Source organism: Oryza sativa, chromosome 12 (assembly GCF_034140825.1).
Source record: "Oryza sativa Japonica Group chromosome 12, ASM3414082v1".
NCBI lineage: Eukaryota > Viridiplantae > Streptophyta > Magnoliopsida > Poales > Poaceae > Oryza > Oryza sativa.
The window spans coordinates 2,925,001-2,952,821 of NC_089046.1; the positions used below are offsets into that span (position 1 = coordinate 2,925,001).

The window sequence follows — 27,821 nt, forward strand, 5'->3', positions numbered from 1 at the left end:
TCTAGATAGATAAAGATAAAGATTAAATACAGGTACTCCATCCGTATCATAATACTCCCTCCGTTTTTTAATAGATGACGCCGTTGATTTTTTCTCACATGTTTGACCATTCGTCTTATTTAAAAATTTTATGCAAATGTATAAGATATAAATCACACTTAAAGTACTATGAGTGATAAAACAACTCATAACAAAATAAATTATAATTACGTAAATTTTTTGAATAAGACGAATGGTCAAACATGTGAGAAAAAGTCAACAGCATCATCTATTAAAAAACGGAGGTAGTATAAGAGATTTTGACTTTTTCTTGTACTGTTTGACCATTCATCTTATTCAAAAAAAATTTGAAATTATTATTTATTTTATTTGTGACTTACTTTATTATGCAATTATGCAAAGTACTTTAAGCATAACTTTTCTTTTTATATATATATTTGCATAAATTTTTTTAATAAGACGAATGGTCAAACAGTGCAAGCGAAAAGTCAAAATCCCTTATAGGACGGAGGGAGTACGCAAAACTGTGAAAATCATTAACGTGTATTTAATTGACTTTTAGTTACTTTAAACTAAAAAAATGATTTATATGGTATTGTAAAACAACTATATAGAAAATTTTCTCATAAAATAAACCATTTAGCCGTTTAAAAACGTGCTAATGAAAACCGAGGTAAAATCTCTATATCTTAATCTGAAAATAACTGGTCCTAAAAGTGCATAATCTCTTATTCTACTTCCTACAATTCATCTGACCTGGTTACAGAAGAACACACAAACACAGCACAGCACAAAACAGAATACATAAATACGAGCACATGACCCACGGGCCCCATCTCCCCATCTTCTTCTTCCTCCTCCCTCCCACCAGGCCACCACCACTCCATCTCCTTAATTGCACTTCCATTTCACCTCACCTCCTCTCCATCTCTCCATCGCCTCAACCACCTCCTCCTCTCTCGAGCTCGATCCAATGGGCAAGAAGGGTGGCCTCACCTCCCTCTTCTCCAGGCTGGCCGTCGCCGCCGCCGACTCGCCGTCCTGCGCGAAGAACCCGCCGCACACGGCGTCGTTCCGCGGGTTCTACTACGTCGACGAGCCATGCACGACGGCGGGAGGGGGAGGTGGTGGCAGGTCGCCGGCGGCGGGGAGGTTGAGGAAGGGTGGGGACGAGATGTATAAGACGGTCAACTCCGTCTTCTTCGATGACTCCGCCGACGCCGCCCACGCCGTCGCCGACGGCTGTGCCTTCTCCGGTGAGGATGACGACGACGATGACAGATTCTCCACGACGACGGCGGCCGACGAGGAGTGGTCGGAGGCGGTCATCCGCAGCCTCGGCCGCCGGACCTCCACCGACAGATTCTTCTTCGACGCCGGCCCGGGCCGGCCGGCCGCCACCAACTCCATCCTCGCCACGGTGAGGCCACGACGGCCACCACCACCACCACCGCCGCCACCACCAGCGGAGGAGGAGAAAGAGAAAGCGGCGGCGGAGGCGGCGCAACTCCCCGGCAAGTCGTCGTCGACGTCGTCGTCGCAGCTGGTGGAGGAGAGCGTGGCGGTGGCGGTGGAGTCGGAGGACCCGTACGGGGACTTCAGGGCGTCCATGGAGGAGATGGTGGCGGCGCACGGCCTCCGCGACTGGGACGCGCTGGAGGAGCTCCTCTCCTGGTACCTCCGCGTCAATGGCAAGCACAACCACCCCCTCATCGTCGCCGCCTTCGTCGACCTCCTCCTCGCCCTCGCCGCCGTCCCCTCCTCCTCCTCCTCCGACACCACCACCACCACCACCGCCGCCGCAACCACCACCACCAGTGACACCAGCTGCAGCACCGCGAGCACCAGCACCACCAGCAATGGCGCCACCAGTGTCACCGCCGCCGCCACTGCGGCTGAGCAATGCGGCGGCGGCGGCGGCGGTGGGGATGAGGAAGCTGGTTGCTCGTCTTCTTCCTCCTGCTGCGCCGCCTCTGACCATGACCATGAAGAGGTCTCGGCCATAAGCTAGGCAGGTGATCGATTAGCTTAGATATTGGAAGGAAGAAAATATTTTCTATTTTTCGACCCTAATTTTTCACCAAAAGTCGAATCATTTTAGCTTTTGTGAAAAATTAGGGGCGAAAAATATATCTTTTTCTGCTGTTTAGATAATTAGGTTTGTACCGAACTTGATTTTGCATGATGATGATATGTTAACCACGGCCACTGTTTGGATCAACGAGTCAGAGAGACTTGCTTAATTGCAGAGAGACTTGCTTAATTGCAAAGTGATGATGGGATTAAAGTGTAGCTGCACTGCTGGTCATCTTGATTTTGCTTGTCATGCTTCTTTCAGCCATGTTGGATCCAAATTTGGATGCAATTGTGATATTATGTGCATATAGTAGCTAGTACTACATACATTAGTAATTAACCTTCTATAGGACAACATGAGTTTGACAATTCAAATTCAGAATCAATTCACATGCTCAAGTATGTATTGAGTTTAATTTATAAATTCCTAAACCATATAAGGCTTTGAACACATAATTACTAGTAATAATGATAAAAACACATGCATGATCATTTGACATCTTACTAGAAATTTAATATAAAGAGGAGAATAATTTGACTGGGCCTGTTTGGTTCCCAGGGACTTATTCTAAGTCCCTATCACATTGGATGTTTGGATATTAATTTGGAGTATTAAAGATACACTAATTACATAACACATTCCATAACCTTGGACTAATTCGCGAGACGAATCTTTTGAGTCTAATTACGCCATGATTTTGACAATGTGATGCTACAGTAAACTTTTGATAATTATGGATTAATTATGCTTAAAAAATTCGTCTGGCAGATTAGCTCTCATTTATGAAATTAGTTTTTTTATTAGTCTATGTTTAATATTCCAAATTAACGTCCAAGCATCCGATGTGACATGGGCTAAAAAGTTTTAGCCCCATCTAAACACCCCCTTAGCAGGCTTCAGATTTAAATCATTCAATACACACACCGACCGGTGGGTGTGGGGCAGATCTTGAGGCATATTTAATGGTGGGCTGGGTAGTTGCATGTGCCTGAATTTATGTGCTTGCATACTTGCACACTATACACAATGCTACTACTCCCAGCTCACTTGAATGTATACTTAAAAGAGTAAAGTTCATCACCGGTCCCTAAACTTGAGCCGTTGTGTCATCCCGGTCCCTAAACTCACAAATCGACCGTTTAGGTCTTTAAACTTGTTCGACTGTATCATCTCGGTCCCTAAACTTGCAGATCACTCGTTTAGGTCCTCTAACTTGTTCAGTTGTGACACCCCGGTTTCTAAACTTGGATTTGAATATTATCTGGGTCAAATAGGACGGTCTGAAGACTTTATATTTAAAAATAATTCATAACTTTTTCATATGAATTCTAATGAAGACAAACTTTATATCAAACTTGTAGCTCTCGACACGATCTACAACTTTGTAGTTGAATTTTTTTTATTCTAAGTCATTTTTTGTCCCAGAATGTAATTTTAAAATTAAAATTTCAAAATCTATAAACATGCAACAATATCTTGGGACCCTAAACAGTTTTAATTCAAAAACTTTTCAACTACAAAGTTGTAGGTCGCGTCGAGAGCTACAATTTTGATATAAAGTTTGTCTTCATTAGAGTTCACATGAAAAAGTTATGAATTATTTTTTGATATAAAGTTTTTAGACCGTCCTGTTTAGGGACCGGAGTGACACAAAACAAGTTGGAGGAACTAAACGAATGATCTGCAAGTTTAGGGACCGAGATGACACAGTCAAACAAGTTTAAGGACCTGAACGTTCGATTTGCGAGTCTAAGGAACGGGATGACACAGCGGTACAAGTTTAGGGACCGGTGATGGACTTTACTCATACTTAAATTTAGTGTCTTTTGCTACTCCTCCTTAATGCATTGTTGTAGCCATATCTATGGGTTCAAAATAAATTCTAAATGGTGAAAAATTTCAGAAATCTCAAACAAAAAAATAATCTGAATTTGAAAATATATTCACTGATTAACTTGGATAAATTTTCACAACATTCAAACAAATCATTTTTTTTTGACAAGGACCCACGAGTAGAGCTGAAATTTCAAACTGTATTTTAAAATTGCGAACCTAGCTAGTCATAGATATATTACGTACATTTGGGCGAACTTAATTCAATGCCAATGTTTTTATTACTTCTATCTTACTCCCTTCGGTTTCATTTTAATTGATGTTTTAGACAATGACACGGTCTACAAGATATATTTTTGACCTTATTTTTCTACTATAATATATATAATAAATAAATACATGTTTACTTTTATTATAGTGCTTTAAAAGACAAATCTATATATATTGTTCTAGTTTCTAAATATTTTTAAAGTTATTGATGTTAAAAGTTATAAAAGTTTGACCTTAATCTTGTCCAAAACGTTAATTAATATGGAAGCGGAGGGAGTATTTGTACGTGCTGGTTGTAATTAATCCCAGAGATATTGTACGAATGAACAATAAGGGAAGTGCATGCATAGCTTGAAGTTTACCGATCGAAAAAATCAAGTTAGCTAGCTAGTAGCCAGTACTCCAGCTTAATTATATAGCAGTATATAAATATTACTCCCTCGTAGTTATCATCATATATTTTTCATTAAGATTTAAAAAGACTTAACTATAATGTGTATCATGCGTTTTAATTAATGTAAGTATGTGGCAGAGAGTTCTAAAAAAAAAGTACATGGTGGAGAAGAATGAAGAAACATGTAGACTTTAACTACTCCCCATATGCACAATAACCGAACGCTTACTCAATTTACATGCATAGATAATATTAAACATTTTACATGCATAGATAATATTGCACACCATATGAAGGGACAAGTGTTATTATATAATGATAATTAATTTGGAGTTTTTAATTTTTTATTATATGATGATCAATATGGAATAGAAGGAGTAGTATGTACTCCCTCCATTTCTACATATTTGACACGGTTAACTTTTTAACACATATTTAACCGTTCGTCTTATTCGAAAACTATATGTATACATATAAGTTTATTTAACAATGAATTAAATGATAGTAAAATAATTAATAATTATTTAAATTTTTTGAATAAGACGAACGGTCAAAAATATTTAAAAAAAAGTCAACGGCATGAAATATTTAGAAACGGAGAGAGTAATATGTAATGGAAGGAGTATTATGTACGTATATAGAACTGTAGAAAGATAGCCACGACGTACGTGTAGTTGAAACACACGTAGTAGGCGGGAAAAGCGACATTAGCCTCCATGGCCGGTCGTCGTGTACACATCGTCGTCGTTACTCGTGGCAGCGACCACACACCAGTTCAATGACATCTCAGTTCCTACCAGTACACAGCATGTAGCAGCTACATGACACACATATATACACACTGTTCAGCTTTATATAGGAAAATTACGATAACAATTTAATTACCAAACATGTTAATTACGACAATTAATTGTAGAGCTTGCTCTCCGGAAAAAGGACTCCATACTTTTGATCATTTGATGGAGTTGTAGGAACATGGGATAAAAAAGGGTTGGAAAAGATATTATTTTTATGGAAACAGTTAAAATTTCATATTTATGAATTTAACTATTTAATGCTAACTTCAATATGGCATTAATAGAAAGTATAAAATTAAATTTTAGAAACAATAACAATAGATAATTATATTATTATACTATTAGTTTTATGAAAACGATATCCATAAGGTTGGAAAATTTTGTACCGTTTTCACCCTCTATATACCATCTGTTGAGCGCTAACAACCGATCGAAGGGGCAGTCGATCAATTAGTCAGTTTTGTATAGTAGTACAATTCAATCTGCACGCGTAGTCTACATTGTTCGATCCTCGAGCAATGCGATATAAGATTCTTCCATGGATGAGATACTCTCTCCTTCCCATAAAAACTACTATATATTTTCAGCTTTTTTTTTGATAAATTTGCACTACCAAAGCTTATAGATCAGTATAATATTATTTATACGTCCCAAAATATATAAGTTACTTCTAAAGTTCGAATTTTAATTCATCTCAAAATATAGCGGCTTGCTTGTCTTAATCCAATTATATAATTATTTCTTATTGAATTTCTTCATATATTTTCGCATCTGAACTAGCTAGTAATCACAATCAGTTATTATTTAATTTTACATCTCTCCTTAATTCCGGTGGATAACTCTGTTTTCTCGAAGACGACGCTACTTATATACTGCTTCCTCTGTCCTGAAACATAAACAAACATTTTTAGTATAATACTAAGTCAAATAATTTTAGCTTTGACTATTATAACAAAAATATAAAAAATCATGTAAAATTGATGTAACTATCATAATATGTAACTATTTTTTTATTTAAAACAACTTACTTTTATATATAGATATTTATGATGAAGATATATAGTGTCTTCTAGATTATCTCGGAGTAGTCGTCTACTCCATCTGGCGAAGCTTCTAATTATGGGTTCGTGGTTTTTTTATCCCAAGTGGCACGGCGATGACGACGCGCGCGCGTGCTTGTCCTAAATCGCGAGCCAATTATCGTCCTCGATAAGAGTGAACAGATGCATGTGTTGTGTAGTTTAACTACTCCATGTGTCGACGCATGCAGGCGTAATCTTTCGTTACTGCATGCAGTGACCTTTCTCGGGTTTCAAGGAGCAGTTTTCTCGAGTTAACTTGGCAATCACCTTAATTAATTGGGCCTCTGGTGTTCATGGGCTACCTGCAGGCCCAATCTCCCAAAGAAGGCTCTCAGCTGTCCAGATTTTTTTGGCCATAGGAGTAGTACACACTTTGGTCCTATCGGGACAAGCTCGAGATTTAAAAAAAAAGCTTGTGAGTAGCTAGTTAGAAAGAAATAAAAAAAATATTAACTGTAAAATCAAGAAGTTGATTTATATTTTATGATGAAAATATTGGTGGTTTGCTAATGTTATTTTGGAGATTTAATAAGACGGTTGATTTTGTGAAGTGGGAGTTTTCGATTGACCCTGGCGGTCAGACCGGTCGTGTGCCGCCAGTCAGACCGGCCGACCCGACAGTCTGACCGGCAAGATCCTGATCGTTGTCGATTTCGGGTTGTCTTGTTAGATTTGGATGTTTCCTTCGGGGATTTGCTTCTACATGGTTTCTATGCATATGGATGCTGTTGTTATACTAATGTGAGTCAAGTTGGGACAAGCTTGTGCTCGGAATATGGTTTCTTGGTTATTGTATGTGCAGGTGTTGCTTGAGGCCTCAGGAGAGTATTGCCGGTGATAGATTGGAGTCGACTTGGAGAAGTTGATGTCCAGGGATCAAGAGATTATGTGGGATACTAAAGGCGAGAGGACAATGCACGTGGTGAAGATGAAATTCATATGGTATACAAGAGGGATTGTGTACGTATTGAAAGAGGGGTTGAATTCAGAAGGGAGTCTGAATTCGGAAAGATTGATTGAGATAATTAAAGGGATGAGTTGGATACTTGCAAGAGAGGGTTTCCTATATGTGGGTTAGGAGTCCTAAGTTGAGTTAGATTCATGGGCTTTGCACAGCCTACCTCATGTATAAATAGAGAGGGAGGGTGAGGCCTCCCGGTATCAGTTTTAGAGATACTTGAGCTGAGAGAAAGTTAGGGTTTCAAGTTTAGTTCGAGATTTTGGTGAGAAGTGATGTTGGTGCACTTTGTAAACACTAGTTGATGCAATAAAGTCGAAAAGTTTCAGTTTACATCTTCGAGTTTGTCATCTACCAGTGTTTCTGGGTCCCGACAGTCTAACCGCAGGTGTGCGCGCGGTCTGACCGGTAGGATAGCGGCGGTATGACCGCAGGTGATCGGGCAGTCTGACCGGCAAGGCTTCGGCGGTCTGACCGGCAACAGGAGGGCGGTTCGACCGGCGGTGACAGGACTTCATCATCTACTCCGTTCGAGATTAATCTTTTATTCCGCAAAAGATTTTAGGTTTTTTGGTTTTCCCTACCATTCACCCCTCTGGTAGGTTTGTTTGGTCTTATGTGATCCTACACTAACTCCGTCTCAAAATATTTTTTTAATAATGGAATAAAATTCCAGCCTTTGCTTCAAAGAAGCTGCATTCACTTATTACAAAATTCTCTCAAAGAAAGCGAATACCCAGCCAACAATAAGAACATAAATAATAAGGCCAACACACAAGGAGAAAACAATTATTGAAGTATCTTTGTGAATCTCCATCCGTAGTTAGCAAAAATCTGTATGACCGTAATTTCTAAGTTTCGACATGCAGAATATAAGATCTCCTTGTGCTCTTCACACTTTTGAAGATGTGCCCAGAACCGGAGCCAATGTGCTGCCCTGAAAAGCACCTGCATATAAGATTCATTTGGAGATTTATCAAACATTACATCATTTCTACTCAACCATAGAGCCTGACACAAAGCAGAAGCTCCAATAAAGATGAGGTTTTTAATATTTGAGTCAACACCACCTAGCCAATTTCCAACCACATTAGAAATACTATCCGGAGGTTTTAGACCAAAGGAAATATAAACTATTCTCCAGAGAAATTTTGTAATATGGCAGTCAAATAAAATATGTTGAATAGTCTCATTTTTCATAAAAAAAAACAACATGTTTTACTCCCATTCCAATTCCTTCTCGCTAAATTATCCTTAGTTAGAATCACACCTTTGAACAAAAATCACATAAAAATCTTACTCTTAATTTGCATCTTCAATTTCCATATAAATTTGTTCCTCTCAATATGACCATTATTAATCAAGGATGAATACATTGATCTAATAGAAAATTGCCATTCTGATGAAGATCCATTTGAAAGAACCAGTAGATCCATTCAATTAGTATGCAAAATCAATGCAACTAAATTATGCCAGTTAATTAAGTTCTGACCAACCAATGCTCTTCTGAAAGAAATATTAAGCGGAACAAAATTTATAACAGTTGCAATTGAAATATTTCTCTTACGAACAATATTATATGAAAATGGAAATTTATCTTGTAAAGATGAATTTCCAACCCAAATATCCTTCCAAAATCTTACTTGTTTAACATATTTACTACCCTAGTTCCGAGATGTAAGAATTTGTCCTTAACTTTCATAAGACCTGACCGAAAATATGAATCACCTTGTTTTGACCCAACTTGAGTAATTGAATACTTCTTCAAATATTTTTCTTCGCAATAGTTGTTGCCAAACACCCTGTTCATTAATTAGTTTGAACAACCATTTGCTTAGTAGATGCTGATTCTGAATCTCTATATTATGAATCCCAAGTCCTCCCAGTTGTTTTGGTTGACAAATGATATCCCATCTTGCCAATATGTATTTCTTTTTATGATTATCACCTTGCCAGAAAAAGCGTAATATTAAAAATTAATTTTTTTGAAGAACTCCTCTTGGTATCTTTTAAAAAAAAGACATCATAAACATTGCAAGAGAAGACAAGACGGAATTAACTAAAACCAATCTACCTCCTATCGACAAATGTTTTCCTTTCCAACTGCTCAAGTTATTTTCAATTCTCTCCTCTATTATTTTCCAATCCTTATAATTTAACTTTCTAAAATGCATAGGAATACCAAGATATCTGACATGATAAGTCCCAATGCGACACAAAAAAATTGAGGTAGGCTCTGTGCGGCAGCATGATCTAGACATTGTTTGACAGCCAACATGTGCTTAGTTGTAGTAAAAGACCTTGTTACATGCTGCTGCATATAGCGCTGTAACAAGCTACCCAAGATGCCCATTAACTTCTGACTATGTAGATAAATAGCTAAAAGTTACTATATTTTGGTACAGAGGTAGTAGTAGATTCTTTAGCTTATGGCTTTTAGTATATTTTCTTGATTCTGCAACTATTACAGCTTATTAAAATCTTGGTAAGTATTAATCTGGATAAGGCCTTCAGTTCTTGAGGCTGGCCAACTCAGAAGCAAGCACAAGTGGACCTACTCCCTCCGTCCTAAAATAAATCAATCTCGTATTAGAATAGGATATATCTTAGTACAACGAATCTGAGCATATAATAAGAGGTTGGTTTATTTTAAGACGGAGAGAGAAGGTTCATCAATCACAAAAAGAAAAAAAAATCAGATGTTATTGGAGGCAGCATTATCTAAAATACTCTTCCGTTATCTTAATTTTACTTGCTAAAATTAAAGGGAGGGAGGCAGGTACTCCCTCTCTCCCATAAAAAATTAAACGAACTTAAAATAGGTTTATGTCTAAATTTATTGTACTATGTCATATTCGATCTTAGTTTTTATCTTAGAATATATTTTTTTAGGAAGGGAGTAAGATCCATGTCTCTCAGAAAGAGGCCGGGAAATAAAGCACAGGAGCCAGCCGATAAGACGAAAGAACAGGGGATCAGTAGTAACAATAAATAAAAGAGACAGAGAAAGACAGGTTGGAAAAAAATCGATTGGTTGAGTAGATGTGAAGCAATTGCGAGTTGGTTGCTGCCATTTTTACTGCTAGCTACTACTCCAGCTGGTATAGTACTGATCTTACCTGTGTTGTTGCTACTGTGTGTGTACTGCAACTGCAGGTGCGGTCGATGACGATGGCACTATCCGAAACTCTTTTTTTTTTTAGTATAGAGGGCCCCTCCCATTTCCAGTTAAGAAATGAGCAACAATTTCCACGAGTTATTTAAAAGGATACGTACAAATACGTAGCTAAAAAATATTATATTTGACGATGAAAATAGTATTACAGAAAAAACTTAAACTCATCGTGTCAATGCCAATACTAGATACTGCATTCATCTTCTTTTTTAATGATGAATAACATCTGGATTTTTGTTTTAAAGAATATACACAACCACTTACCCTCTCCGTCTAAAAAAACCAATCATATTAAATGTGACACATTCTAGTACTATAAATTTGGATATACCTCTGTACAAGATGTGTCACATCCAGTCCTAGATTCACTTTTTTTAGAGGGGACGGAGAGAGTATTACATTTTTTTTAGATAATGGAAATGGGTTACATCTCCGGCCTCTGTCCGTAGGCACACAACCAAAAAGTCCAGAAGTGAATAGAAAAGAGGTTAAAAAAAAGCGAGATGGGACAAACCCCCAACTTCTGCCGATAATATCTACTAAAATCATGTTTTTTAAAATCACGTAGAGTCTATCACGAAATTCTGTAGGTACTACGCCATCCAAACTGGAGTAAAAGTTTCTTGGCTACCAATTCCAAGCGTGTAGCACCATTGCGCATAGTATCATGTTGTTCCTATGAAAGCATCATACACCAAGAGTGGAGCCAATTGGAACACATGAAGATAACCTGCATGATGTTAGGCATTTTTTTATGGTTAAAAACCATATCATTATGGCAACGCCAAATTGACCAACATAGAGCACTAGCTCCAAATAAAATCATTTTTTGTGGGTCTAGGCACTCCCCTTAGCCCGTTACCAAAAATATCTTTTACATTGTGGGGAGGGGGAATATTGAAGGTAAAGAAGACACATCGCCAAGCAAAACGTGCAACATGACAGTCAAAGAAAAGATGTTGGATGGTCTCTTGTGTATTAAAAAACAACATTGCTTGTTTCCCCTCCATTTTCTCTTTATGAGGTTATCTTTCGTCAAGATTACTTTTTCGTGAAGAAACTATATAAATACTTTGATTTTTAGTGGTACCTTTACCTCCTATAAGATCCTCTTATGGATTCTTACATTGGAATTGATGATCGTATTATACATGGATTTGACCGAAAAATGGATATTTTTATGTAGCGACCAAATAAAGCAATCTTTTTCATTTGACAGGGTTATGTTAGCTAGTCGAGAAATCAAATCATTCCACTCAACTAACTTTGGTCCTACAATTGATCGTCGGAATGAAACATTTAACGGTGTTGTGCTTATAACCTCTGCCAAAGTAGAATGTCTCTTTCGAACAAATAAACATGGTAAAATTCACTCATACATAAAAGAAGCAAATAAAATTCAGAAATAATATGTCATACATAAAAGAACAGAGGAAGCTAGCAGTATTAAACATAGCATGCACGCGTGTATGAGGATGCTTTTGTTTCGTGCAATGTATGATATGCTTTTGTTTCCAGTGAGAAAAAAAGGTCGAGAGCGATGCACGGGGATATTAGGAAAAGGAGAGCTGGTGGCTTGGCTCGATCTTGGGACTCCTCAAAAGTCGAAGCCCCCCAAATGCATGCGTGCGTTGGTGCGGTTTTTTTTTTTTACCTACTTTTTGCTACCAAAATGATTGATGATAGCTAGAGTTTGAGAAGCTCTGTACTTTCTACTCCATCCCACCGTTTTAGAATATATACTTTGTAATTATGAATCTAAAGCTAAAATGTTACTATATTGTATATTGTGTGATGGAGGCAGTATATATTCTTCTTAGTTCGAAACAGAGTTTAAATAGGATAGTACTCTAACGGATCAACAAAATGAATTATACTCCATTTATCCCCATAATATAAGACGCGGTCAAAATTGGTACGTTCTACAAAACTAATCTTTAACTTATAATTTCTAGCAACAAAATTATGACCATATGAAAATAAATTTACATCTCAATCTAATGATATAATTTTTAACAAATAAAATTTATTTAATATTATATTAAGTGTTGATCAAATGTTTTAAATGTTAAATCTTGAAATGTGTGCCTGGCTTATATTATGAGATGGAGGGAGTATCAATTAAGAACGAAGATGAATTAATGGGAAGACCTAGTATTAATTAAAGGTGTGTTTAGATCTCCTAGCAAAATTTTTCACCCTGTCGCATCGAATGTTTGGTCACATACATGGAGTATTAAATATAAACGAAAAAAACAAATTACACATATTATGTGTAAATTGCAAGATGAGTCTTTTAAGTCTAATTGCACCATGATTTAATAATATGGTGCTACAGTAAACATTTGCTAATGATAGATTAATTAGGCTTAATAAATTCATCTCGCGGTTTACAGACGGAAGTTTTGTTAATAGTCTATATTTAATACTTCAAATATATGTCCGTATATCCGATGTGACACGTCAAAATTTTACACCCATATATCTAAACGCCCCCTAAAAAGCATCGGCATGGCAGATGATGGAAGCTAGTACTGCTTAATTAATAACGCAGTGGTAATTAATTAACGCCACTGCGTACCACTGTATTTGACGACTGAAAGTTGATCTGTGGCTAGTTATCCGTTTAACTGTACACTTGGGACTGCTAGAAAACCAATGAAAGGATGGTACTGAAGATGCAATAATGCTTACCCCCATTTCAGCATCATATCATGGTATCAATTAATGTACCATGCATGAGCACACAGTTAAGGAGGTTTAAACTTTGAGCCCATCACAACACTAGCTAGTACAATCATGCTACTAGCTGGCTAAACATTAGTTCCATTGCCATGAAATTAACAGCTAGATCGATCTACTTCTAGTACTTTTAATGACTAGACATACATCTTCTAGACCTTCATGCAAAACCAAAGGGCCAGAGTACAACATGCATGCCCCACAAACACACTAAAAATCATCAAGAGCACACTAAAAGCTACTAGCACACTAGCTAACGACCAAATTAAGCTAGCTAGCAACTACAGCAAGAACAAAGAAAAAAAACAGAGAGATTATTAGCAATTAATTAACCCTTCAACTGCAAGAACTAAACTAAGCTAGCTAGTAGCTCTAATTAATCTTCATTTAGCTAGCTAAGTTATTTTTTTTTTCCATCGAGATCCTATCACCACCCGGTAACCTCGCGTGGACAACGTACACCAGGTGGTGCCAGGATCTCGAGATTCGTGCGCCGCAACTCCAGGGCCGTACACGTGGCGCTTCAGTAGTGGTAGTAGTGGTAGTGGTACGCCGCCGTCGGCTGCGGCGGCGGAGGAGGAGCGGGAGCCGGCGGCGCGGCGAGCTGGGCGCAGACCTCGGCGAAGGCGGTGAGGATGGCGGCGTGGTGGCGCGGCGCGTTGAGGGCGAGGAGGCGGCGGAGCATGCAGCGGAGGTCGTCCCACCCGCACAGCCCCATCTCCACCACCATCTGCACCATGCTCTCCCGGAAGTCGGCGCGCGGGTCCGACGACTCCTTCTCCACCGCCACCCCGACGTCCTCCTCCTCCTCCGCCGCCGCCATCTTCTCGTACCTCTTCTTCCTGCTCGGCCTCCTCCTCGCCGCCGCCGCCGCCGACGACGACGACGACGACGACGACGACTTCCCGTGGTTGTTCGTCGTCACCGTCACCGGCGCCGCCGCCGCCGCCGCCGCCTTCCCGTAGTACGGGTACTGGTTGGTGGCGGAGGAGGAGGAGTACGTGGTGGTGTAGGTGGCGGCGGAGGACGACGAGAACGACGCGGTGGACGCCGACGAGGGGAAGAAGGAGGAGGAGTGCGAGCTCGTGCTCCTCGGCACCGGCGGCTTCAGGGCCGACGGCCGGAGAAACGACGGGAGGCTCATCAGCAGCTGCCTCGGCCGGCGAGGCCGGCAGCCGCAGCCGGTGTCAACCACCGGCACGTGGCGCCACCGCCCGCCGCCCACCGGAAAATGCCTCCCGCCACCACCGCCGCCGCCCCGCCGCGCTCTGCTCGCCGCCGTTGACATGGCGCAGCGAGGCACACAGCTTAGCTTAGCTTAGCCCTAGCTTTGAGCTAGGATTCCGAGGTGGTACAAAAACTTTGGGACTTGTGAGCTATGGGTGGGTGGTGACATTGACAAGGAGGAGGAGGAAGAAGGCGAGCTCGTTGCAGCGGCTTATATATAATCGGATTTGGCTTTAATTACAGAGAGAGTAATTAATTAGCTTGTGGATTAGTGAACTAATTAATCTGTGGGGATTAAATAGTGGGTCGGGGGGGTTGGTGGGCCACATGGGCCTAGCTTGGTATGGGGATCATCATTTGTGTTTCCTCCCATGGCCAGCTCGGTTGCCAACATGTTTGACTTTGACTGTACTGATCTAATAATGAGTTTCTCTACATTTGATGAAGCATCTAGGACAAGGCAAACCTGCATCAAGTGGAGGTGATTTCAGATCAAACGACCTGAAAAATATTCAACGACTTCAGTCAAATTTTTTGGAGTTATATTCTAGATTTCAATAGATTGAAATTGCGCATGAATTTCACCTACATTTAAATCTGAAATATATACTCACAAATTTCCGTCACTTTTGGCTGCACAAACCACGTAAAAATATGTACACTACCATTTTCTCACCTTGTTTCCTCTCATATTTCCCTTATTTTCCATGTAACATGCAACCTACTCGCCTATGACGACGCCACGCACCTCCCACATCTGTATGCCACCTCTTTTTTGCGTTGCCGGTACCACCGACCCAGTTTACTGCACTCCTTCAACCCTATGGCATCAGTAGCAAGGCTGCACCATCCACCCATTCTTGCCATCCACTGCTAGTTTGCCACATTTCGGCCATCCCTCTAAAGCAGCCATCGCACAGCCCTCCTATCCCCTCCCATTGTCTACAACTCCAAAAATCTAATCCGACAAAGGCTGTCGAGTTGTGTTTGGGTGTCGCCAGCCTAAAACTCGTTGAGGGCGTGTGATATCGTTGCCATTGAGTCCTCACCATTTCCCTCCTTCTCCTCTCTTGCATCTCCCTATCTAGAGGTTAAATATGACTAGAATTTGTCACAGTTCTAGTCAATCGAAGCCTAGCGATTCTCAATTTTTATGGTACTATCATTCAGCTTAGCGTAAATTATGCTATGATGGTAACGATGTTATTTTCTATATCACGACTAATTTGTTAGGAGTTTGGTGTAGGAAGCTTCTAGCAATGAGAAGAGAAATCTATCGTGTTGCAGATAGGATAGAATGTGGCGCAACGGAAAAAAAATGAAAGGGTATGAGTGGAGGTTAATGTTGATAACAACAAGATCTAGAGTAGTTATAGGAGACGAGAATAGTGCAAGGGATCGATATCTAAGATTGGTGGATATGGTGGGAGGGGTTGATGCAGGTGAATGCAACAAAAATTATGAGTGCCATTTTTCTAAGCAAAGTGCAGTATTTAAGGAGGATCAATCTTGTATTATATCGTTTTGAAATTTCTCTAACAAATTGCACAAAACTAGCCACGGTGGTAAATTAGTAAGCCCCAAACAAAGCTGCCAAGAGTCTCAACACTGATCTACCGTGGATTTCCATTTTTCTACCAATTAGAGCTAGGGTTTTTTTTAGGTTATCAAAGTTAGGGTTTATTTTGGATTATGTTTGTCGCACATTATTGTTTTTTCAGACAGGCAGCATAATATATCCGTATGCGAAAGTCTCTTTCATGTGCCATTGTGCTGTTCACCTGAAAAAATACACCAATTTTCATACACGCCTGTGCATAGGTGGTTAAGCTACCAAAATTCGTCCAGGTCGTATGGGAAAATGGTATGCCCTCTATTACATAAAAAACGAATCTATAACTGGATATGAAATCTTATAGTACTACGGATCTAGATATGTCCATATTCGTAATACTAAAATATATCACATTCATTACTAGAATCTATCATCTTTTATTTTGGAGCGTTGGATTTTTACCTTTTTTTAGCAAAGGTATTCAATTTGGCGATAATAGCAATGTTTTACTAGTTAATTACTCCGCTGCCATTGGCTACGATAACTTTTATTCCATACCTTGCCCCTCTCTTGTTCAACCGTCCACATTACTCCACCTCTAAATACCTCGCAAACATTGTAAAACCTCTCATATTCCATATTCAATTGTTCATTGCGGTACTTTAACGGGCTTTTGTGCTAACACCTGTGCGTACACAGCTAGGGGTGGGCATTCGGTCTAACTGAAAATTTCGGTCTCGGTCTTCGGTTATTCGGTCTTTTCGGTCTTTGAAAAGTGAAGACCGAATTTCGGCGCAAGAATGTCAGGACCGATAAATTCGGTCTCGGTCTCGGTCCTAACCGAAATTCAACAATATTTTCATACATGCAAAGAAATAATGGAAATTTTCAACACAAAAATCACAAAAAAAAATTGTAAGCACTTATGAGCAAAGACTCTTATTGGGTTGCATGCCTAGAAGAAGTAGGGATGTGAAAATTAGAGTTTAATCCTATTAAATATAGTGGATTGTAGGTTGTATTTAGACATTTTTTTGATAATTCGGTCTTTTCGGTTACCCGAGGAGACTAACCGAATTGACCGAACAAAATTCGGTCTTTGACTACCTAGGACCGAATTTCTCGGTCTCGGTCTCGGTCTTTTTCTGCCCACCCTTGTACACAACTACTTGTATGTACTCCCATTATTAAAAAAACCCAATTTAGTACCGAATGTGACATATTCTTATATTACGAATCTAGATATACATATGTTGTCTAGATTCATCGTACTAGAATATATCTTATTCGGTCCTAATTAAATTTGTTTTTTATGGGACAGACAGAGTACATCGCAGCAGAATACCACTACTACTACGTACCCGGTTGGCCCGTGGCTAGTCAAGTCAACACGAGCTAGTATGCTCCAGTAGCGCCATGAATGAATGTTATCGGGATCCGAGGCTGGCAATCCTGGCATTGCGCAGCGGAATAATTAGCTTCCAATGGATATTATCGAGTAGAGTAGCTGTTGCTAGCTAGCAAAACGCCGCCGTATACAGTAGTAGTACATCAGCTTCTCCGGCGTGCAGTGCCGCCCGGCCGGCCGCCGGCGAGCCGCCCAAAATTGCATGGTGGCGATCGATCGACCACCTACGAGCTTAGTAGCCTTTTCTCCGCTCTTTCTCTGCACGCTCGCGAGCCTACTGATCGTCGTCGCCGCACGCAGGGCCCCTTTTGATGCCTAGATTGACAGTGTTAGAGCAAGTTTAATAGTATAGTCCACTATAATAGCTAATTCATACAACGGGATTGCCTACATATTTGTCGGGTGATTTTTAACAAGAAATCACCCAGATTTTTTTTACACTTAGATTTATATCCAACGGACTACAAAATAAAATAACTAATACAAATTTGCTTATTCAATATTTTTATCAAAATTATAGTGTACTTACATATCATATCAACTAAATTTACATGTGTAATTTTAGTTATATAGGACTGTAATTTTATATTTTAAATACTTACATGTCATATCAACTGAATTTACAAATGTAATTTTAATTATATAGGACTGTAATTTTATATTTTAAAGAAAATAACAAATACATATTTACTTACACTTTATTTTTATAAAAATTACAGTGCACTTACATGTCATATCAACTGAATTTACAAATGTAATTTTAGTTCTATAGGACTGTAATTTTATATTTTAAAAAATAATAACAAATACATATTTACTTACACTTTAGTTTTATCAAAATTACAGTGCACTTACATATCATATCAACTGAATTTACAAATGTAATTTTAGTTAGTGTAATTGCATACAAGTTGCAGTGTAATTACACTATGATTGTATTGTAATTACATCTGTGAAATTTCTAGAAAAAAAGTTATCGGCAAATATATAAAAAAATTTGAATAGAACAGGTTTCTAGCGATGGTAGATTTGTTAGGCATGGCCGCATGGTGGTGTAATCTAGTGTGGGATCCTAGCTTTGGCTTGGTTCAGATTTACGCACAAGATTCAAGTGCAGAGAAGGTCGTCCCGTCCGGCGATCGTCTCCACTCATCATGCCCAAAGGGACAACAAGCACAGTGCGAACAAGATCATCCCGACCGGCTGACCACGCATGCAGCCTCCACCATCGTGCGGTCAGCAAATCCGTGAAATCACTGGGAAAAAAATCACACGACAGATTTCTAGCGAAATCGTCACGTATGTAGGGGTATAATCGATAATTTGACAGCACAAGCAATAAGGAAGCCAAAATAAAATAGTATTTCCAATGTTGCAGGGTATGATTGATTAATTAATCTTTCCACATCTAATCTTGGTTCGTTGACAATAGTTGTTTACTATACTATTATACTTATTAATCACACCTATCATACACACGTTACGTCTTGGAGTTCGTGCTGCAGCTGGCTACATATCTATAGCCCGCTACTCTTCTCTCTTTTTTTTATCTATTTAAAATATGTTTATAGACTACTGAACATGCTCTTAAAAGCCCAAAAACTAAAGAGAATGCCTCTTATCGATGGTAAATAATCCAACTTCTTTTTAGTGGAGTACTAGCTATTCTTAAATGTGTACCACATGTAATCACTACAGCCTCCTTCAGAAAGCAGAAATTTTGCCGGAATTAAACTCTTACGGGATAAATTGTACTACTATGTACAAGCAAAGTACTGACGTTTTCTCCCATAACTAATCACAATTTAATATGTAAAAATAAGTTAAACCGATGATTACAAACAAATTTATGATTAGCACTCACCGGCAAGAATTTTCTAGTCGTATCTTGTGAGGTTTAGGGTGTGTTCGCAAGGGGGTGTTCCCAACACTTCCCTCTCGTTTTTCGCGCGCACACTTTTCAAACTGCTAAACAGTGTGTTATTTGTAAAAAGTTTCTATACGAAAGTTGTTTTAAAAAATCATATTGATCTATTTTTTAAAAAAATAGCTAATACTTAATTAATCACGTGCTAAGAGCACCCGCAATGGTAAAGTAAGGTGCTCTCTATAAAACATGTACATCTCAGCAATAGACTAGATTAATAGTAAACCACCTCAATAGTATGTCTACATGGGTATCTATAGCTCTCTAATGTATTGCCTCGTTTTTCTCTATAGACTATCTCCAAGTTAGCAGATAGCTTTACTCTCTCTCTTCATTTAATCTCTTCCAAGTAGAAAAATATGCTGACATGGATCTCTTGTAGAGAGCCTATAGATAACCATTGTGGGTGCCCTAATGGACTACTCTGTTTTCCGTACGCACTATGCATGTTCTCATCCTCCCCTAGCAAACACAGCCTTAGAGAGTTATATAACTCATACACCCTCCATCCACGAAAGTTACACCTATTACTTTTATCACCAAGATCAAGGAGAAACTAAATCATCTTGGATGTTACAAAATTAAGGAGTGAATGCAAGCATATAACCAATGAGTATTTTGATGACTCCTTGGGTTCTAATAAAACATTTAATTTATCTCTTCATTTAAGTCTTGAATACATAAAAGTTACAAATAGGATCAACTTATTTGGAAAAACTCAAATGTGAAATAGGTGTAACTTTTATGGATGGAGGAAGTAGTATTAGTCCGAAGGTACAGACATCTAGGATGAATTCCCACAAATATATATACCTCTTAAAATATATAAGAAAAGGTCATGAATATTTATAAAGATAAGTATTCAATCATATTTTAATCTTTAAGGTTAATTTTGGTATCTCCCTTCATGGAGGGCAAAAGCTTAAAATGTAAGGCATACCATATTCCTCTGATGATAGAAAATCTCACAAGGATTACAATGTTAGTGATAAACGGAAGGCAGCTAGTGACTAGTGAGTGTGTAGTTGCAGAGATCGAGCTCTGCCCTCGCAATAATGCTGCTGCTGATACTGATGCTGCTAATACGGATACACACATTTGCAGAGAGCATGCAGGGTTAGCTTTAACTAGTTTTTGGCTCCAACCTCATCATATCATCACCACTCCATTACATCACAAGCTCTCCTGCGTTCCTTGCCGGTCGGCGTCTTTGCAGCCAGCCACAAATCCTCATCCATAAACCAAGCTGCAAGCCTGCAATACCTGCATCTGCCACACAAAAGTCACGGATGGTCGGCGCCCTGCCCGTTTGATCCATCACAGGTCGATCGAGGCAAAGACACTCACAGGATATATATAGGCTGTGCTTAGTTCTTAAAAAAAGTTAGAAGTTTGGAGAAAGTTAGAAGTTTGGAAAAAAAAAAGTTGAAAGTTTTGGATGTGATTTGATGTGATAAGTTGGGGGTAGTTGGGGGTGAATTAAACATGGGCATAACATCCATTTTACCAGCTAATGGTTAGGCTTAAGCTGCTCTCTGCAGGATGCAATCATCTCAGTCAGCTCAGCTCAGCTCTTCCTCCCTGCAGGCAACAGCTTTCGCTAGAATCGAGCTTAATCCCTCTTCTGATTCTGTAGACCCACGGCTGGGGTAGCTTTCCTGGGCTCAGGAATGGAGCGTGCTGTGTCTCTCTGCGTGCAGGCTAAGCTGCAGCTGCAATCCTTCCAGGCTTCCAGGCCAGCGCTAGCTGCAGAGTATTTCTTTTTCTTACTGGCGATATTCAGTTCAGGCAGTGTTACTTGCTAGGACAAATGTATATATAGGTACCGTTCGTTTCTTCTATAAGAACTGGATACAAATTTGATACTCGTGGCACATTTTTCAAACTGCTAAACGGTGCGTTTTGTACGAAAACTTTTTATATGAAAATTGTTCTAAAATATCAAATTAATCCATTTTTCAAGTTTACTACTTCGTTTTGTGTGAAACACTTAATCTTTATCTTCATCTTCAGGAGATTCAAACACCACCATAGTGACATGTGTTTTACTCATTCATGTGACTATAGATAAGAGAATATGTATATTGTTTTTTTTAAAAAAAATATGTGACACGTTAGCAGCTGGAGTAGCTATATTGTACCACAATATAAATATTTGACCGAAATATATACATTTAAAAGAAAAATAGTTTTCCCCTTATTTTTTCTACGGAACCTAAAATTTAAAGCTTATATTTTGAATTGGAGAGAGTATTATGACACTCATTTGGTTAAAATTTTGGCCCTTTTTTCAATAACTAGTTAAATGCTCGTGTGTTGCAATGGAAATTAAATAAGACAGCCCCACCATACACTTTAAAGCCTAAAAATTAAAATAAAATTATTCTCAATGTAAAATATTCAGGTCATATTATTTGTCATTATTTTTACTTTACTTCAAAAGAAATTGATGGTTCGAGGTTAGGGAAATAACAAAAATCCACTTAACTTTTCGGAGAATCCATATGACAGTGGTGATGGGTGGTGTCAGATTCACTACTCATTACCACTACGTACTATTATAGAAAAGCACTTCAAGTAGTACCTACATTTTTCAAGTTGTAGCTAGATCTTTTTACGAATTTGAACTTTCCTCCTACTGATTGCGAAACGAATTAACCGGCCACCGTACAAACTTTTCATGGTACAGGCATGCATGCTTCTTGATCCTTTGCATTTCAAATCATGGTGTTTATGCCGTGTACATGCAGCAATCATACATGTCGTCAATGGTCCAAGCCCGTGCCTAAGTACCTCACTCCCACTCCATTTGCTTCCTCCATTGCAACATGCATCGCTTGCATGCAACCACTGAACGGACATGCATCAGATTCTCATATATATATATATACACACACACACACATGTACATATCATCAGGTTAAAAAGTTCTGCACTTCTGAATGTCGTCGTCGTCGTCCTGATGATATGTAGTGTTACCCTTTCATCGTCAGAGAACAGTGATCATTGCCACAAACAAACTACCGCAGCTTATAGCTTTTCTTCATCCTATCTCAGAGTTGCAACTCGTCAATCGATCGATCGATCTAGCTATTACTCCGTACAGGAGCATGTTGTTGTTATAGTTGGCAGTGAAGAGAATGAATTAAACGAGAGTTTTAATTTCGTTTTGTTGTTGTTGTTGCTGCTTCAAGGGTTTGCAGGTTTTATTCCCATGGGAGGATGCAGACGTCGAACATCCGGACAAAGAACACTGCATCAGCGTCACCCACAAACCGTTGTTCATCAATCACATTCAAATGGTCGGGGGAGACACGATTTAACAGCGCTAATTAATTTGCTCATAGGTTTAATGCATGCCTGTCCAGTGAGTGATCAATCACATGGTAAAATTTAGTGAGAAAAAAGTTCAGTCGAAAAACTGGGAATCCAAGAGCAACTCTGAAAATACTGTAAAAAACACAAAAACTTTTGAAGTAAAATCTGAATACTGTAAACACAACTGATTCAGTCTTCTTTATTCATCTTTTTAGAAAAAGGATATTTGAATGTTCTACTGCTCACCTGCCCGGCCGAGTCAATCTAGCTATTTCTTGCACAGGATAAGCACAATTTGGCAGATGCAGCAGCTGCAGCGAGCCTGAACCTGAGAAATGATGAGGTTTTACTGTGTTCATCGATCAGTGGCAAATGGCAAATGGCTCAGGTGATCGATCGATGCCGTTGTAGGTGAAAAGGAGGGCATGAGATCTTACTATACGAGTGTTGTAAAATTTTGTCCAAAGATTCTGCTGGGTCTCAGGCCTAGGGAGCCCAATTATGAGCTGTAGCAGGGTAGCAACTTTGTGCCAGCATCATCAGACTATACAGGATTGTAGTAGGAGGAGTCCTCTTCAGTGGTGTGCAATGGCCATAGCATTTACCTCTTGCCAAATCAAATTCAATGCAGTTAGCTCATCACCCCAACTACCCATATCTGCAAGAAATTTGATGCATCCAGCTGTAGTGTAGACACATACATTTAAGCTTGGCATTTCTCTGTTCTGTACTAGCTTTCTTAGTGGTATTTGTGTGTGAGAGAGAGTGACTGACAGAGAGAGAAAAGTAAAGAGTTTCACTGTGGTTTGCTAGTACTAATCCTTGTACCAGATTTGATCAGTTGTTAACCTTTACCCAGCTGATCTTATTCCTCTTCCCTAGCTTGATTTCTACGGCCAGTAGACAGTAACAGTAGTACTTCACTGTAAATAAAACTCGATCAGTCTGTCATGGCCAGTGGTCAACCTGATCTGTAGGAAAATCGATCTGAAGATACTGTTCTAATTAACTACCTAACTCTAAAATCGATCTGAAGATACTGTTCTAATTGCATGCTGTATCTGTATGTACCAGCGAGTTTTTAACGATCCGCAGCATTTTCAATTCGAACGAATTAATCAGTGGGTCATGTATTCACTCGCTCGACTGCAAAACATGAATGTGATCATTCATTCATAGTCATACACACATATACATACATGAGAATCAGGCCATATCTACAGTAACCTGGTGAGCCAGTCGATCGTCACACTGAAAGGGATGATATCTGAGTTACTGTTCTTCACGATCAAGCCATGAACTCGATCGATCCCTAACCCTAATTAAAGCCATGAAATGCTCAGCTGCCATGGCTAGCTAGTATAGCAGCAGCCATGGCTGGCTCGCCACCGAGCTAATGAAATGGCAGGCTGGGCTAGCTTTCACCTTTCAGGTCTCTGTATGAGCTGAGCTAGTGCACGCAGCATTGTAGCTACAGCAATGGCAGCCATTGATGACGGCATTGCATTGCCATGGATGGATCATGGATTGGATGGATGCACGGATGGGTGATTGAATCCGTGAACGTGACTTGACAGATTTATGGCGAGGAGGAGTAATAGTACATAGCATAGCTTGGATTGGGCTACTTGGATTGATCTGAAATATGAATATGAATGTGAATTGGATGCAGGAACGAATTGAAGCAAGTTTGTCAGTGACGACACTGATGAGCTAGGGAGCACCTGGATGGATGGATCATCCTTGGGCCGCATCAAAGCCAGGAGAGCCATCTATCAGCGTCACTATCTCTGTCTGTGTGGCTGACTCGAGACTATTCCAGCTGTAAAAGACTTCAGAGCTACTCCCTCCGTCCAAAAAAAAAAATGACAAACCCTGGTTTCCGTGTCTAACGTTTAACCGTCCGTCTTATTTAACAAAATTATGAAAAAATTAAAAAGATAAGTCACGCATAAAGTATTAATCATGTTTTATCATCTAACAACAATGAAAATACTAATTATAAAAAAAATTCATATAAGACGGACAGTCAAACGTTGGCACGGAAACCTAAGGTTTGCCTTTTTTTGAGACGGAGGGAGTACTCCTGACAGAGTCCTAGTTTAGGACGAGTTTTACCCCGATGGGAAAAAGTCCACTTCTAAGTCCTTGATCGAGTTTCAATCGTGTTCCTTGTTGCAAAACCATGTATAATACTATAATGTATTCCTCATTTTTCAAGAATCGGTGCATATATAGTTCTAAGACGGTATTCAGACCGGTTTTGGCTGGTATGGCATATTCATCCCACGTGGCGTCTATGTGGTACTTACGGTCGTTTGGTTTGAGAGAGTTTTTAAAGAGAGATTGGGAGGTTAGAGAGATGAGACTATCAATTGTTCCGTTTGGTTAGAAAACATGGGAGTTTTGGTCGAATGAGAATGGAGACTTAAGGGAGGAACTCCCTCGTTTTCAATACTTGGGTAGGGGTGTAATTGGAAGGGAATTTCTCATTTAATTTGCCTAAACAAATCTGAATCATCCATTTTCATTTGAGATCTAATCTCGAACTAAACTCCTTATCAATTCCCACCATTTCTACCAAACAAGAGATTGGAACTAAAAATAAAATCCTCACGTTAATCTCACCATCAATTCCCTACTCTAAACTCTCTTCCTCTTCCCTCGAGTTGTCAAACAAGCCGTTTTCACTTAGAAAAAGAAATGAAAAAGTACGAATTACCCCCCTGAACTATCGCGATCGTCTGAATTACCCCCCTGAACCTGAAAACCAGGTATCACTCACCCTGAACTTCTTAACCGGACGAATTACCCCCCTCGACCGAATCTAGAGTAGTTTCGTCCTACGTGGCGTACACGTGGCAATCCAGTCATCATTTTCTTTTAAAATAATGGTGGGACCCACATGCCATACCTTCTTTTCCCCAATTCCTCCCTCTCCTCTTCCCCAATTCCTCTCTCTCCTCTCTCTATCGGGCGCAACAGGCATGCACGGTAGAGGCGGACCGGCCGGTGGCGGAGCTCGCCTAGGCGGTGGGCGGCCAGTGGGAGCAAGCGGTCGGCGGCGGAGACGGAAGTTCGCCGGGCGTCTGGCGGCTAGTGGCGGAGCGGGCGGTCAGCGGCGACGGCGGCGCCTGAGGCCGAGCATGCCCAAGCGGCAGGGTGCGGAGGCGGAGGCCAGTGGTGGACTGGGCTGCCGGGACGGAGGCGGAGCTCGCCTCGGCGACCGATGGCAGAGGCGGATTGAGAGCAGCGCCACGCGCCGCGGAGGCGAGGCGACGGCGGAGGAGGCGAGGCGAGCGCGGCGGCGAGGCGGAGGCGGAGGAGGCAAGGCGGCGGCGAGGCGAGCATGGCGGCGGAGGAGGCGAGCGCGAGCGCAGGTGAGCGGCACGGGTGGTCGGCGAGCGGGGGCAGGCGGTGATCGGCGGCGTGGGACGTGAAGGCTGGACATCGGCCACTTTCCCCATTCAAAGCCTCGTCGCCGGCCGCCGCCCTCACCTCGAACCCCGCCTCCTCCAGCTAGTCGTCGCCGCCGTTGCCCTCACCATCCTCCTCGGCGCAGCCCACCGGCCGCCGCCCTCCCCACGAGCGCTGCCGCGCGCCGCCTCGAGTATCCTCCTCGGCACAGCCCGTCGCCTCCACCGTTCTCCTCGGCTCGGCCCACCGGCCGTCGTGCCCTCCCCGCCACACCGTCGTCCACCACTGTCCTCGCCACACCGAGAGAGAGAGAGAGAAGGATGGGAGAGAGAGAGACAGGGGGTGAGGTGGGAGAGAAGCTGATAGGTGGGTCCCACCGATTATTTTTTAAAAAAAAATGCTGACTAGACTGCCACATGTACACCATGTGGGACGAAAACCACTTCAGATACAGTCAGGGAGGTAATTCGTCCGGTATAAGAAGTTCAAGGTGAGTGGTACATGGTTTTCGGGTTAGGGGGGTAATTCGGACGACCGCGATAGTTCAGGGGGATAATTCGTACTTTTAGGGTCTCATGTATAATACCCCACTGTCATATTGGGCCGCCCCAAGTGAATTGGGCTAGAAGCCTGGAAGGGATATGGGCCTCAACGATTGACTATCTCTGTATGGGCCGTCAGTGGGCCTGGTTTGGAATATATATCTGCGGCCCACTTGGGGCTATATCATTTTTTTGTCATTATTAATGTCACAATCACACGAGAGAGATTAACCGGGATGCTACGTGCGAGCATGTCCAAGCAGTCAAATTCAGAAAAATGAAATGGGAGACTACAACTGCCTATATTATATAGGTGGCTTATTAGATATATGGTGAGATTTGTGGGTGACCAGACCCAACCCAACTAACCTAAAACCACTCTTACAAGCAAAGTGCTGGTTGGTGACTAACAACTACTGCTAACAAGCAATCAATCAAGTTTCACGAGCATCTTATTTGTATTTGCAGAATTGTTGTTTAGTTCTCAGCCGTTTCTACTGTCTCGGATCATTTTAGTAGTTGATAAGAATGACAAGTATGCTGGAAAATGTGAGGGCCCCTTTGATTTGGAGGAAAAACATAAGAATTTTAGAGGATTTTAATTCTATAGGAAAATTTCCTATGAAACCCTTTGAAACGGGTAAATTAGAACCATGCCCTTATAATTTTGCAAAGTTTGAGATATGCCATCGGTATCTCAATGACATGTAGCACCCACATGAGTCAATGACATGTGGGTCAGGATGACATATCTCAAATTTTGCAAAATTATAATGGCATGGTTCCATTTTTCCCTTGAAACAATGGATCAATCCTTTGAAATTCCTATGGAATGGATAATCCTAAAGAGATTTTAGAGGAAATTTAGCAAGAGCTTCAACCTCTTGCTAACTTTCCTTCGAGTCTATCTCTCTCATCTAATTCCTGTGTTTTTTCCTGTGTTTCAATCAAATGGTCATTCCTGTGTTTTTCCTGTGTTTTGCAATCCTCTGTTTTACACTTACATTACTATCAAAATCCTACATTTTTCCTATTTCTACGTTTTCTTAACCCTGTGATTCAAAGGATCCCTAAGAGATATGGGAATTAATTACTGTGG

General features: G+C 40.4%; 2 protein-coding genes across 2 annotated transcripts; one reads left to right on the top strand and one right to left on the bottom strand.

Moving 5' to 3' along the window:
* The first annotated feature begins 710 nt into the window (after positions 1 to 710).
* On the top strand, positions 711 to 2,292 carry LOC4351551 (transcription repressor OFP13). Its single transcript, XM_015764000.3, has one exon. It carries the CDS (start codon positions 974 to 976, stop codon positions 2,009 to 2,011), a length of 1,038 nt encoding a protein of 345 aa, XP_015619486.1. The 5' UTR covers positions 711 to 973; the 3' UTR covers positions 2,012 to 2,292.
* Positions 2,293 to 13,392: 11,100 nt separating this feature from the next.
* Positions 13,393 to 14,740, bottom strand: LOC4351552 (transcription repressor OFP8-like). Its single transcript, XM_015764005.3, has one exon. The coding sequence runs from the start codon at positions 14,614 to 14,616 to the stop codon at positions 13,852 to 13,854; it is 765 nt and encodes a 254-aa protein (XP_015619491.1). The 5' UTR covers positions 14,617 to 14,740; the 3' UTR covers positions 13,393 to 13,851.
* Positions 14,741 to 27,821: the final 13,081 nt, after the last annotated feature.